Source organism: Tasmannia lanceolata, unplaced genomic scaffold, assembly GCF_043159265.1.
Source record: "Tasmannia lanceolata isolate RefF3 unplaced genomic scaffold, GAP_Taslan_0.1 ptg000012l, whole genome shotgun sequence".
NCBI lineage: Eukaryota > Viridiplantae > Streptophyta > Magnoliopsida > Canellales > Winteraceae > Tasmannia > Tasmannia lanceolata.
Window position 1 is genome coordinate 1,954,856 of NW_027518689.1, and position 15,471 is coordinate 1,970,326.

The 15,471-nt window shown below is 39.4% G+C and overlaps 1 protein-coding gene and 2 long non-coding RNA genes across 4 annotated transcripts in view; 1 reads left to right on the forward strand and 2 right to left on the reverse strand.

Moving 5' to 3' along the window:
* LOC143887012 (cationic amino acid transporter 3, mitochondrial-like) overlaps positions 1 to 12,548 on the reverse strand; it is a 43,733-nt gene extending 31,185 nt beyond the window's left edge. The window contains exon 1 of one of the 2 annotated variants that reach the window (XM_077391140.1): positions 12,124 to 12,548. In XM_077391140.1, coding sequence (XP_077247255.1) covers positions 12,124 to 12,262 — 139 coding nt within the window. In that variant the 5' untranslated portion in view covers positions 12,263 to 12,548. The remainder of the gene's footprint in view (positions 1 to 12,123) is intronic. The other variant, XM_077391139.1, reaches the window with a different exon arrangement.
* Positions 6,841 to 8,332, forward strand: LOC143887533 (uncharacterized). Its single transcript, XR_013254226.1, has 2 exons — positions 6,841 to 7,235; positions 7,926 to 8,332. It is a non-coding gene; the product is annotated as an uncharacterized LOC143887533 (long non-coding RNA).
* On the reverse strand, positions 8,515 to 10,429 carry LOC143887532 (uncharacterized). The gene is made up of 2 exons (XR_013254225.1): positions 10,035 to 10,429; positions 8,515 to 9,269 (listed from the first exon to the last, which is right to left on the reverse strand). It is a non-coding gene; the product is annotated as an uncharacterized LOC143887532 (long non-coding RNA).
* Positions 12,549 to 15,471: the final 2,923 nt, after the last annotated feature.

The window sequence follows — 15,471 nt, forward strand, 5'->3', positions numbered from 1 at the left end:
GCTGTGATATTTCTTTACTCTGAGTCCACAGAGGAATCCGTTCTCAAAGTAGTAACTCAAAACTTCACGGGTGAAGAATTGAGGTTCACAGATCCACATTACTGTCGAGGTTCCATAGTTAACCTCTGGGATGTCTTGATTTTGGATTACGTTAGCTATTTCTAACAATCTCTCACAATCAATATTAGCAAATTTTGCTATCTATTGGATGATATTGTGGGGAGGGTTACCGACGGCGCATTGGGCCAATTCATACCTATCTGAGTATTTGAAAACTGAAATTGGTTCTATCATATTGGGGGTTAATTCTTTGGTTCCTGAATTACTGACTTGGGAGAGATTTCTGGGTTTTGAATTCTTAAGATTTTTTATTAGGAAGTATCTTTCTAGTTACCTGAAGGCAATTTTTGCAAAGGTTACTTGGCCTTGAGGTGTACGAGGGTAGGTTTGCCACCGCCAGGCATCTGTTTGATATTTCCAAAGATTATCCAATAAGAGTTGTTGCTCTTCTGTAGGTTTGCCACCACTAGGCATAGTTGACCAAAATGCTTTCAAAATATTAGAGACTAATGCCTCTGATATATGTTATGGAGAAATACTGAAGCAATGGGTCAATGATACTGGACAATCAGTTGAACAATTTGTTCAATTTACGTCAGGATCATGGAATCCCACGCAATAGAAATACTCTACGATCACAAAATAGATTTTATCAATTATCCTTTGTATTTCAAAATTTTAAATTGTTCTTCTAAATCAAGAACTTCTATTTCGTGTAGATTACATAGCAGCAAAAGATATACTTCAAAAGAACATCAAAACCCTTTCTCAAACAAATATTTTGTTTACATCATTTACTTTTTGGGGACCAACTACTACTTCCTTCTGTCAATTAATCAAAATTTTATTCCTTTCCCCTCCAAGTGACCAATATATTTGTGCTATCAAAGGTCTTTCAATTTCTCAAAATTCGGAATTCATGGAAACTACTTCTGTTATAGGACTTCCAAAGGCTCATCAAGGTACCTTCACATCCATGGATGAAGACCCAAACATACCTATATCCTATCCCCTAGGGGAAGTCCTAAATCCTGCTCAATAATGGCCTACAATCCCCTCAGAAATCAGGTTGACAGAAGAGCAACAACTCTTACTGGATAATCTTTCGAAACATGTAACAGATGCCTGGTGGTGGCAAAGCTACCCCCGTACACCCCAAGGCCAAGTAACCTTCGCAAAAATTGCCATCAGGCAACTAGAAAGAGACTTCCCAATCCAAAATCTTGAGAATTCAGAACCCAGAAATCTCTTCCAAGCCAGTAGTTCAGGAACCAAATAACCAACCCCCAATATGATAGAACCAATTTCAGCCTTCAAATACTCAGATAGGTATGAATTGGCCCAATGCGCCGTAGATAACCTCCCCCACAACATCATCCAATATATAATAGAATTTGCTAATATTGAATGTGAGAGATGGTTAGAAATAGCCAACATAATCCAAAATCAAGACATCCCAGAGGTTGACTATGGAACCTCGACAGTAATGTGGATCTGTGAACCTCGATTCTTCACCCCTGAAGTTTTGAGTTACTACTTTGAGAACGGATTCCTCTGTGGACTCAGAGTAAGGAAATGCCACAGCCTTAAGTTCTTTCTAGAATACATCAAAGAGACTTTCAAGTGGTTCCATTCCATATACCCAGATCAAGTCATGGATTTCACAATCCAATCCGCAGTTTCGGAGTGGCGAGTAGTAGAACCAACTCCACACCCCTGCCATGAATTCTACCCATCCTATCATTTGGTTAGGATACAACCCACCTATTGGTACTATACTGATGAACTTAGGCTCATCAATGCTGGGCTAGATCCTGAAAACCTAACCCAACTCCAGCAAAACATCAAAATCCAGTATAATGATATACAAAATATCGTGTCAATCAATTTGTTCACATCCACAAAGTCCTCAAGCAAGATAAACTGAATTGGCGAAAAACAACCCAAACCCAAAGGATCACTATTCAAGTCCACCACATTTTATCAGAAAAAAAGTGGTGCCAAGATTTCAGAAAACCAAATGTTATATCCTCTCCAGACACCACCAACCAGATAGTCATGCACATCAAAGCCCTCAAAGGATTAAAGAAACAAAGAAGACATAGTGCCCAACTTCACTGATTCTTCAATATATTGGGCTCTCTTGACCAAAAAACCTTGGACTCCCTTATGGAGGATTGAAAATCCATTGCAATCCATCCATACCCAAGCCCAATTCAAAGTCCAAGTTGAGTCTTTCCCATGATAGGAGCTTAAATCCAATACATCAAAAACTAAGTCCAAACCCAACTAAGAAGTCCAAGAAATAGCCTTTTCACAACTAAGGCCAAAACCCAAGTTCAAAAATTCAAGTCACATCAAGCGGAACCCACACAAGACGAGACCCACATTAACCACATCCCTCTCATTGCCGATTTGTTCGATCAGCTTGGCGGAGCACGGTATTTCACTAAGCTAGATTTGAGATCGGGGTACTACCAAGTGAGGATAGCCGAAGGAGATGAGCCTAAGACCACGTGCGTAACAAGGTATGGCTCTTACGAGTTCTTGGTTATGCCTTTTGGCCTCACGAATGCACCAGCCACATTCTGCACTCTCATGAACAATGTCTTCCATCTTTCCTGGATCGATTCGTTGTTGTCTACTTAGATGAAATAGTAGGGTATAGCACCACATTAGATGAGCATGTTGAGCATTTGAAGCAAGTCTTCCAAGTATTACGAGAAAACCAACTCTATGTGAAAAAGGAGAAATGCTCATTTGCCCAAGAGGAGGTGACTTTCTTGAGGCACAAGATTGGCTGTGGTAAGCTAAGGATGGATGAAGGCAAAGTGCAAGCCATACAAGAGTGGATGCCTCCCACTATGGTCACAGAGTTACGCTCATTCCTTGGCTTGGTTAACTACTATAGGCGCTTCATCAAGAGCCATTGACAGATCTCTTGAAGAAAAACCGCCCTTGGGAGTGGACGGTCTCATGTCAACGAGCCTTTGAAACATTGAAAAAGATTGTCATGGAGGAACTTGTCCTGGCTCTTCCTAACCACACCAAGCCTTATGAAGTACACACTGATGCGTCAGACTTTGCAATAGGAGGAGTTCTAATGCAAGATGGCCACCCCATTGCGTATGTGAGCCGAAAGCTCAACGACGCAGAACGACAGTACACGGTGCAAGAGAAAGAGATGACTGCTGTTGTACATTGCTTAAGAACATGGCGACATTACTTATTGGGCTCCAAGTTCACGGTGAAGACGGACAATGTTGCCACAAGTTACTTTCAGTCCCAGAAGAAGCTAAGTCCCAAGCAAGCACGGTGGCAGGACTTCTTAGCAGAATTTGACTACACCCTGGAATACAAGCCAAGGAAAGTGAACTTAGTAGCAGATGCTTTGAGTCGTAAGGCCGAGCTTACTGCATTGAGTCCTCCCAATTGTCAACTACTAGATCGGGTTAAGGAAGGGTTGCAGCATGACCCGACGGCCAAGACTATCATTGATTATGGGAAAGAAGGGAAGACGCTACGGTTTTGGTTAAAGGGTGATTTGCTCTACACGAAGGGGGACAGGCTCTATGTTCCTCCTAAATGGGGGAATCTTAGGCGAGACATTCTCAAAGAATGTCATGATACCAAGTGGGCTGGACATCCCAGATTGCACCGGACTCTAGCCCTTGTAGATGACATATGCTATTGGCCTCGAATGCATGATGATGTGGAGGCCTATGTGAAGACTTGTCATGTGTGCCAACAAGACAAGGTGGAGCACCACTCTCCAGCAGGCTTACTTGAACCACTACCAATACCAGAGCATCCATGGGAAAGCATATCTATGGACTTCATCACTAAACTGCCAAAGTCAAAGGGTTGTAGTAGCATCATGGTAGTGGTTGACAGATTCTCCAAGTATGGTGTGTTCATACCGGCTCCAACAGAGTGCACAGCAACAAAAGCGGCTAGGCTATTCCTAAAGCACGTGGTGAAGTATTGGGGAGTTCCTAAATCCATCATCAGCGACCGAGACTCACGCTTCACTGGCCGATTCTGGACAGAACTCTTCAAACTCATGGGAATGGATCTTAAATTCTCTACCAGCTACCACCCCCAAACAGATGGGCAAACCGAGCGGGTGAATGCATTGCTGGAGATGTATTTGAGGCACTATGAGAGAGAAAACCAACGAGATTGGACCAAGTTGCTAGATGTTGCCCAATTCTCCTATAACTTGCAGCAAAGCAAATCAACAGGCCATAGTCCGTTCGAGCTTGCCACAGGACAACAACCTCTAACGCCACAAGCAGTTGCTACGGGTTACGAGCGTGTTACGCGGGAAGGAGCCCAACTGCTTATAAAATGGCCAAGGGGTGGCATGAACAAGCAGACATCGCACGGTCCTACTTAAAGAAGGCATCTAAGAAAATGAAGAAGTGGGCTGACAAGAAAAGGCGTGCGGTGGAATACCCAAGTGGGTGACCATGTCTTAGTAAAGCTTTTATGTAACGACCCGATTTCCGACGAGTCGCTACGAGCAAAAGAAAGCAAAAATCATGTAACTATTTTTTTTTTTTATACAAGCATCAACCACGATAGAATCTTATTACAACTGAAAGATGTCTTATCATAACAAAGTATTGATAGACATGGTAAATGACGCAAGGCGTCAAAATGTAAAAACTCAGGAACAAACTCTCTGATAACACAGTCCCTTATCCCATGGTTCCTTCATTTGCAAATGCTCCACCATCTAATGCCTCAACTCCTGTGGTGGAGGAATCAACGTCAAGCAGAGTGATAGTAACCTAGCAGGTATGATAGTTCAATCTAAACAGCAGATCAAGATCCATATTTATTCAAATAACATTCAAATACTTTTCCAACATAATAATTCATAGAGATTTTCTAAACCAGAATTCAATTCAAATAAACTGAACAAATACTTTTCCAATATGATAGAAGGTCCAGCCCTGATACCATGATGTGAAATCCCGATCCTACCCATGTAGATACTGTCCGCTATTATCCGGTTCTGGGTCATGCCCTTTTGGGTCACTGCCCTTTTGGGTCCACGCCCTCCCCAGTTTTAAAACACGTCTACATAGTGAGGAGAAATTTTCCATATACAGCCCAGCAACCTTTCCTACCTTTCCTCGAGATTTTCAGAATCATTTCAAATAAATACAATTTAAACTGAATCCATTTCAACATATAATATAGAATAACTTAGAAACAATGTAAATCAAATACTTCACCATTCTTGTTGGATACATTGAAAGTCGTACGAGCAAAGTTAGGTATCACCTGCCTTGTAAAGACTTCGGATGTATATATATTGGGACGGCCTCTAAGTGAGGGTGTGAGGGGCATCATCCTGAAGATAAAATCATATTCACGTTCTGTTTTGGCATAGACACTCATTTTGAGGCGCTATACTGCTGTCTCATTTTTTTATATCAAACTTCCACCAAAGATATATATACCCCAATTTGAGGGTGGTTCCACCTTGCACGTGTATGCCTCCCTACCAAGTGGGCCCAAAAATTAACAGTTATCATCAAATTCATATTTTAAGGTAGTGTCCTTTCTATCCAGGTAATGTCCATCTATGTCCAAAATAATGTTCCCTGTGGACCCCATATTATTTGTTATCAAATTCATATTTCAAGATCATGGGGCCTAGCAGACACTATTCATATGGACCCCACATGCTACACTATTCATATGGACCCCACATGTTACTATGCATGTGGACCCCATAGGTTACCATTCATGTGGACCCCACATGCTACTATTCATGTGGGCCCCGCATGTTACTATTCATGTGGGCCCCGCATGTTACTCATTCATGTGGGCCTCGCATGTTACTATTCATGTGGGCCCCGCATGTTACTATTCATGTGGGCCACCATTCTTTGGCTACTATGCTCAGCAGTTCGCCTTTCTTCGCCTTTCTTTCCTTACAGTTTACTTTACGGTTACTATGCGAGCATTTCACCGTTCAAATATGATGATAAAGTTTGCATAATCGATAGCGAGTTATCGCCTCATATGCACGCTTTATGCATAGGTGGTAGAACCAACCATATCACCGATATTTCACTGTGTAAATAAATAACTATTGACAGACTTACCTTCTCCTCTCTCAGATTTCCTTTTCCTTCTCCTCTCTCAGATTTCCTTTTCCTTCTTCTCTCTCAGATTTCCTTTTCCTTCTTCTCTCTGATTTCCTTTTCCTTCTTCTCTCTCAGATTTCCTTTTTCTTTTTCTTCTTCTTCTCTTCCTCTCTCTTTCTCTTTTTTTTTCCTTCTCCTCGTCTGCGAGCCTCTATTTATAGCCTTAACCTGAATTATTATATTATTATTTTATTTATTATTTTATTTGCATGAATAGTAACTTGAATTATTATATTATTAGTTTATTTGCTTGAATAGTAACTTGAATTATTGTGTGGGACTTACTTGTTGTGGGACCTACTGTTGGTAGGACCCGCTGATGTGGGACCCGCTTGTGTGGGACCTACTTGTGTGGGACCTACTTGTGTGGGGCCCGCTGATGTGGGGCCCGCTGATGTGGGACCTGCGGGTGTGGGGCCCGCTGATGTGGGACCTACTGATGGTGGGACCCGTTTGTAAATAGTACTCGGTGGGTCCTACTGTGAATAATACTTTTAAATAGTGTATCTCAATAGTGAACTTGCATAGTATTTCTGCATAGTAATCTCGCATAGTGACTATTGTGAATAGTGACTATTGGAAATTTTTAACATATATATATATAGAGGAAAAAGATTATACGGTTGAGCGTACGCTGGCTTGGTGCGGAAGAGAGAGAAAATAAAAGGATTTCACACGCAATAGTCGCTGGTCTGAAAAAAAAATATATTAAAAGCCAAAACCCACCTCATTCTCTCCGCAGAAGCTTTTCTTGAGTGAAAAATAAAAATAAAAAACCCATACCTTCGTTCCTCTAGAGTTCTTGAGGTGGTGCCGCCTCCTCCTTCTCCGCCGCGGCCGCCTCATCTTCCACGAGAGAAGAAAAACAGAAAAAAAAACCCAAAACTCCACAGAAGCGCGTGGTTTGAAGAAAAACAAAAAACCAAAACCCAAAGAGGTGGTGCCGCCTCCTCCTTCCCATTTCCGCCGCCGCCTCCTTCTCCGGGCGCCGCCTCCTCCTTCTCACAGGTATGGGTTTTTTATTTTTTTTGCCTTCGTCGAACCAAAAATGGAAAAAAAAAAACCCAAAACCCATCTCCCATCTTCGTTTTTGCACAGAAGCTTGGGTTTTGGGTTTTTTTTTTCTTTTTGTGTGTGGAAACTTTTTTCAAGAAAATAAAATTTCCTGCATCTAGTAAACTTATTTCCAGTTAATTTTTTATGCGAAATCATTTTTTCTTTCCTATTTCTAAAAAAATTGCAAACATACTATGTCTGAAATTTTATTTTTCCACGAAATATTTTCTCTGGATTTGGGGTAGTAGAATAATAGTAAGCCTGTGTGGTGTGCTTGGTTGTCAAGTGTGGATAGTAGTCTCCTTGTAGAGCATAGGGATAGAGAAGAGAGAGAAATTTGAAAAAAAAAGTGGCATAAATCCTACAACTTTACTGTAAAAAACCATCTGTTTAAAAAAAATTTAGTAGTAAAGGTTACCCCTCAATTGACAAGGGACTGATGACTAGGATATTGGGCAAGTAGTCTTCTCCCGTTTAGCCTTCGTTTAGCATGACACTGGACCATCAAAATGAAGGTTTTACTCCTTTTTTTTTCACTGATTTAGGGTTTTCTGCTACTGATTTTGTGTGGGTTTATTACCTAAGCCTGCTGTTAGGTTTTATATTGCTTATGAATGCATTGCGTGTTTTTTTCTTTTGCAGCTCAGAGAAACTAAATAATGGCTTCCTCAAAGGAGAGAAGCCTGCTGTTAGGTTTTTTTCTTCTGCTACTGATTTTGTTTCTTGGACCATGTTCTTGAAGGCATATCAATCTTTGAACTTCTGAGCGGGTGAAATGGGTGGAAAAACCAATTGGAGAGACTCCATTTTGATTTGAGAATTCAATGCAAATCCTAGAGAGTTGGAAATCAGAGAAATGGGCAGAATGGGTCGGCTCATTCTCCATTTTTTTTTCATTCTCAACTAAAAAGCCCAATAGGGCTGCTGAGAAGGATCAATGAATGTGATCTTAAATATGGGGGCATTGTGTACAAGAGAGTGAAAAGGGGATTTTTTTTATGTTGTTTTCTTTCCTAATAAATATGGCAATCCATCACTTTGCTTCTGTTTCACCAACACTACTGCATCCTTACAATTGTTGACAGCCATAGAGTTGAAATGCAATTGGTGTAGCCCAAGGGGATCAGAACTAGCATTATTAGCAAATGGTGCAGAAAAGTTATCAACAAACCACAGCAATCTGAAATATTTTGCTGGATTAATTCAAAACAGCAGCGAGAGAATTGTCTCAGCATCCAAAACAGCAGTTTCTGCGGTTGTTTCTTTCAATAATGATTTGATAAAAGAACACAGAGCCAGTGTCTCAACTATACATATTAACATCAGACCCTCACCCCAAAAAAAGAAAAAAAAAAGCAGCACAACTTCATGAATATGCATAGCTGAATGGATCTCAAGCCACAACAATTCACTTATCTGAGATTACAAGAGAGCATAACAAAACAGTTAGTGTTATCACAAAACACGTACTAAACATTTTTCATGCTGCATACATAACAGTTCTACCCAGCAAGTATTTGTCTACCCCACTGAATTTTATAATCTTCATATGACCTCCCTTTGTCTAGATTGGAGTAACTACATCGCTTGGTCCAAATGTGTTACTCACAGCCAAAGGAAAACTTGAGTATCTTAGAAATGAGAGATCATCTAACAGGACGGAGATGGATAATTGCTGCCAAGGTACAAAAAATCAAGAACTTTTTGAGACACAACTGCCATAGAGAGATGCATACACCAACAACTTCACCAATTTTGTTCAAGGTTTAAGCAAATGCACGAAAGAGAATTGTGTATCAGATCATCTGTTTGTTCCTCTCTAGACCAAAATTTTGTCTCTGCCCCATCCTTGCAACCCTTTTTCTCAATACAAGAACGTCATCATTCGAAGTTGCTAAATGCGGCCGAAATCCCCTTTCAAGCATCAAACCCAACAAAGCCATTGCCTTCTCCATACAAGTGAATCCGCCCTGTATATTGGCTTACCTGTAAAAGTAGATGAAGTGCAAAGAATGTGAAACTCTTATGTAGTAGCTTTCATCATGTTGTATTTGAACATGGATATAGGATATATGTGACATTGGAGGGTAGAAAACTGGAAACTGATGAGTGATTACTCTCATCATCTCAGGTGCAGGATATGGCTAAGAGAGCATAACAAAAGAGTTAGTGTTATCACAAAACAAGTACTAAACATTTTTCATGCTGCATACATAACAATGTTGTACCAAATATTCTTTGACAATAGGCTGTCATGAATGAGATTACACTTCCATGATAATGAAGTTATGCTCTTGAATAGCAAGAGCGCATAAACATGTAAGATTTAACTTTGAGAGACAGTTAGGTGGCCCAAGTCTCCACACAGTTAGGTGGCCCAAGTCTCCACATTAGGATGAGCTTATGTCTGTTGATTGGAACTGTTTAGCAGATGGATGTTTGGACAAACATAGCAGTACAATGGACCCTTGTGCGGGTTAAATTTCGGAGTCGTGAAGGGGCTACCTGCAATGCAGTCTTTGTACTTTGGTCTTTGGCCCATCAATATTGGGCACAATGCCTGAACGGTCCCATAATCAAGCAGATGGTTTTTGGCAGTCATCAGTCCCTTGTCAATTGAGACTGTGCAAAAAGAAAAAAAAAAACCCAAAACCCAAGCTTCTGTGCAAAAACGAAGATGGGAGATGGGTTTTGGGTTTTTTTTTTTCCATTTTTGGTTCGACGAAGGCAAAAAAAATAAAAAACCCATACCTGTGAGAAGGAGGAGGCGGCGCCCGGAGAAGGAGGCGGCGGCGGAAATGGGAAGGAGGAGGCGGCACCACCTCTTTGGGTTTTGGTTTTTTGTTTTTCTTCAAACCACGCGCTTCTGTGGAGTTTTGGGTTTTTTTTTCTGTTTTTCTTCTCTCGTGGAAGATGAGGCGGCCGCGGCGGAGAAGGAGGAGGCGGCACCACCTCAAGAACTCTAGAGGAACGAAGGTATGGGTTTTTTATTTTTATTTTTCACTCAAGAAAAGCTTCTGCGGAGAGAATGAGGTGGGTTTTGGCTTTTAATATATTTTTTTTTCAGACCAGCGACTATTGCGTGTGAAATCCTTTTATTTTCTCTCTCTTCCGCACCAAGCCAGCGTACGCTCAACCGTATAATCTTTTTCCTCATATATATATCTATTCCGTTTTTGTTGACATCTGGGGCGGTGGCTTAGTGGTAGGAAGCCGTTCAATCTTAGCTTAGACTTGGGTTCGAATCGTGTACGCCCCATTATGCCAGATGTCCTCATGCCCGATTAACTTGGGGAAAATGAGTAATGGCCGATGATTACCCACCTATGAGGCCATTTTTATATTTATATATATATATATATATTTTACCGGTTCTTACATTTTACCACACCAAAGGTCACAACAGAACAGACACAAGGGGTTGGCAAGGAGATACGAAGGTCCTTATGAGATAACTAAGCGCATAGGCAAAGCCGCTTACCAACTCCAATTGCCGCCTGAGCTAAAGATTCACCCGGTCTTTCATGTTAGTCTTTTAAAACCCTATCATGTCGATGGGGAAGATCCAAGCCGGGGTGAGTCTAGGAGATTCCCAACAACCATAGTGGCCTCATATGACAAAGAGGTAGACTACATTCTTGCTGATCGAGAGGTACGAAGATCTGGCATTCCAAAATACAAAAAGTACTTGGTGAAGTGGAAGAACTTACCAGACAGCGAGGCAAGTTGGGAACCTGAGAACGCACTACAACAGTTCAAGGATGCGATCGAGAAGTTCAAGGATGCGATCGAGAGGATCAAGGAAGAACGGACGACGAGGGCGTCGCCAGATTAAGTTGGGGAGATTTGTCACAGGAAGAATTCCAGAAACTTCTAGATATATCTAGAATAACGTAGAAGATTCCGGAATGTCCTAGAATGTTCTAAGCATCTCTAGAATTATGTAGAGTGCTCTACAATCTTCTAGACCCTCTAGAATTATGTAGGTTATTCTAGAGCCTTCTAGAACTTGGTAGAAGGCTCTAGAAGTGGGAATGTGTGAATATTCTAGAAAAGGGTTAGACATTTTGTAAAGAATATACTTGAAATATTCCAAGAAAAATCTAGAGAAAGAAGTATGTAGAAAGAGATCTAGAATGATTCTTTAAGGCCTATTTATAGTAAGTACGGACTTACTATATATAGTAAGTTTGATAAGGACACCCTCAAAAATACTTTAGTGCTGCCTTTTAATTTGATAATGACACCCATTATATATATATATATATATATATATATATATATATATATATATATATATATATATTTCCCAATTTGGGCCAGGTATTACAACAACATCGTCGAAACAACAAACGCAACAAAATACCAAGAAACCTGAATCAAGATCACAGTTCAGATTCAATAAACAAAAGATCAGAATGACACATAAACAGCAAAAGCAATAACTTACACTTTATAAAGACACACAAAACCAGAATTTCATCAGAATAACCATAAACAGAAAAGCCCTAAACGATAATTAAGAACAAAAACCAAGTATTGAGAAAGAGGAAAGAAAAAAAAACACAAATCAAAAGCAAATAAAACCCATGTAAGAAAACAAACCCACAAACCAACTAGTACAGAAATCAAGAAAGAATAAAAGTTCAGAAAGGGAAGAATAACCAACAACTGAAACAGAACAAACCCTGTTAAGCATCAACTGTTACATATTAATCAAAATTAACTGAGATTAATAGAAAATCTTCAGAATTATAAACCCAAAACCAAAAACCTGACACCGATTTAAAAGTACAAGACACAACCATTATAAACAGAAAACAAAACAAAAAAAAATTACCAATTGCAATAAGCTGAAGAAGAGATAATTTCTTTGCCAATTGTTGAACCTCCTGCTTCCTTTGAACCGAATCAACCTGCTTTCTTCTGATGAAACTCCATGAAAATCCGCCACGCCTTTGATGCTCAACGAATCCCATAAAAAAATTCAAAGAACGAGTGAAGAAGAAATAAAAAAAATGCAAGACCCTTATTAACTTGCAAAGAAGCTGAACTGCTTTTCTGGCAGTGAAGAAAGAATGCTAGTGTAATTCGTACGAATGACGGGGACAAACCAACGGTATTATTTTGTGGGTCCAAGTGTGGGTAGGACTTAGGAGTTTATCAATTGGGTAGGAAATAAATAACCGTTGTTGAATTATTTGAGCGAATGTTGTTAGCATTTTCCATTTTCTTTCATTTCGTGTTTTTTTTCCGACAAAACGTGGTCTGATTCAGAGAATTCAATTATGCCTCTCTCTCTCTCTCTGTCTCCCTCTCTCTCTCCAACGCATTTGCATATTCTTCCAGTGAAATGAGATCTCACTTCAATTTTTACAGAGGAAGTCGTAAGCATGGTTTAAAATTTCCGTTTGGACCCACCAAAAACCGAAATTTGGTAATTTGGTTTCAAATTCCGGACCCAAATTTTGAAATTTCGGCCAAAATTTTGTAACACTTTTTTTTTTAATAAATAATATCATTAAATCGAAATTTCGGTCCGAAATTTGGTAAATGGAGAAAAATTGAATTTCAGAAAATTTTGGTGGAGACCGACACCGAAATCCATAAAACCGAAACGGTCATTTATTTCGACTGAAATTTCGGTAGAAATTTCAAATTTTCAAAGACCGTAACCGGCACAGAAACCGAAATTTTAAACCTTGGTCGTAAGTATAGTAGAGTGGGCTGTCACAAGTAAAACAAAGGGGCGAATATATATCACTTCTCTTTTTTAAAGGAAAAAGGAAAATAATTTCAAGACGGTTCCGTTTTGGTAAAAAATGACGATGTCAAGAATGTCACAATACCATTAGGCCACTTTTGGATACCCACAAGATTTAGATTTAGATTTAGATTTGGATTTGAGAAAACAGTTCCTACACATGTGTAGATAAGTTATCTACACACTAGCTTAAAATACAGTGAGGGCCACATTATTTGGGTGATCCAAACCATTCATTTTTAAGGCCCTCACATAGATAAGGTGTCCACAAAAAATCAGATCGATAGGATCATCCTAACCATTCGAACTGTGGAGGCAAAAAATGGACTAATTTGTAAAGGTTTAAAGACATCCATTTTACCTCCACAAATCGTAGGGTTGGGATGATCCTATAGATCTGATTTTTTGTAGACACCATATCTATGTGAGAGCCTTTAAAATGGATGGCTTGGATCACCCAAACAATGTGGGCCCCCACTGTATTTTAAGCTAGTGTGTAGAGAATTCTCTACACATATGTGTAGGAACTGTTTTCTCTTTGGATTTAGTTGATATTTTGAACTTAGATTTCTAAATCAGCCACAATAGTGCAAAAAATTCCAATTTTCAAATCTGTTCTGTGAGACATTATTTGGAAATCAATATTTGTGGCAACTTCCTTCACCGTTCAACTCTTCGACGTTGCTCCAGCAGCAGCAAGACCTCCCTCTCCCCCTCCCTCCCTGTCTCTCTCTTTCTTTTAAAACAAGATCACGAAGGTGATTGATGTATTTTGTATCCAAAACTCAAATCCAAATCGAAATACAAATGCATGAGATATTCAAACAGGCCCTTAGTTTTGAATACAAAATGAATAGATCCGCCAGCTTATTTGTCTCTGACGGGCAAAGAGACTCTGGTAGGCCTACTACCATAGGGAAGAAATATATTCTCCCCCTTTTTTTCCATGGGCCAGCCTCCTTTATGAGTTATGAACATGGTTTTAAATTTCGACCCAAATCCGAAATTTTGGATTTTGGTCGTGATGGAAACAAAAATCTTACAAAATCCGAAATTTCAGATTTTCTGGATTTCGGCCCAAATTCCATTAGATTGATTTTTTTTTCAAAGATATATATTTTTTTCAGAATTTCAGCAGAAATTACCGAAATATTAAAATAATACTTTTTTTTACAGGACTTCGGCCTGAATTTCAGGATTTCAGCAGAAATTTAAATCCATGGTTATGACTAGATGACTACCTTTGCACTAGAAAGCAGGGGTGGCTCAATGAAGAAAAAAGGGGGCCAATATATCACTTCCCATTAAAATCCCCCTGTTTAAGGAAAATGGATTTTCGTTTTCCTAGCAGCTCTCAAGGGAAAAAAAAGAAGAAGATCAGCTGGCAAATATATAAACAGTCATCAGGTTAGCCTTCACATAACTCATCTCTTTCCATATCATTTTATCTGAGGGTTTTGTTAACGAGTGCCCTGGCACTTGTTAATGTGCATTGGGAAAGGACTTCTACACATGTTTTGGTAAAAATGACTCAAAACATTTGTAGAATTCTCAAGGGATGTGAAAATTCATGCTTATCCTCGTGATTGTTGTTTACCTTTTTGTGTGTGTATGTTTATTTTAAGGAGATGATATCAGCACTGCCATCTTTTGATATTCATGCTCTCCTAGCTTGTCTTTTCATATTTAAAGGGATGTCAAAAGATTAATGCAGTTCCCAAAAAGCTCTCACAAGCCTATTAATAAATGAGAGAACATTTCCTACACACTTGTGTAGGTAAGTTACCTACACACTACCTTAAAATACAGTAGGGGCCCACATTGTTTAAGTGATCCAAACCATTCATTTGAATGATCCTCACATAGATAGGGTGTCCACAAAAAATCAGATCCATAGGATCATCCTAACCATTCAAACTATGGAGGCAAAAAATGGACTAATTTGTGAAGGTTTATACACGTCCATTTTACCTCCACAAATCGTAGGGTTGGGATGATCCTATGGATCTGATTTTTTGTGGACACCCTATTTATGTGAGGACCATTCAAATGAATTGTTTGGATCACCCAAACAATGTGGGCCCCCACTGTATTTTAAGGTAGTGTGTAGGTAACTTACCTACACAAGTGTGTAGGAAATGTTCTCTCTTAATAAATACTAAAAGACAAGCTAGGAAAACCTGAATATCAAAAGATTGCAGTGCTGATCAAGGTTTAAAATTTCGGTCTCGGTACCGGTTTCGGACCCTGAAAATTTGACGGTCGAAATCCGGTACAAAAATCAAAACCATTATTTTATTCAATATTAAATTTCGGCCGAAATATTTCGGTCGAAATTTCGGTGAAATATTAAATTAATTTTTTAAAAAAACAGATTTTTGGGGTCAAATTTCAGAAAAACCAAAATTTCGGCCGAAATTAAAT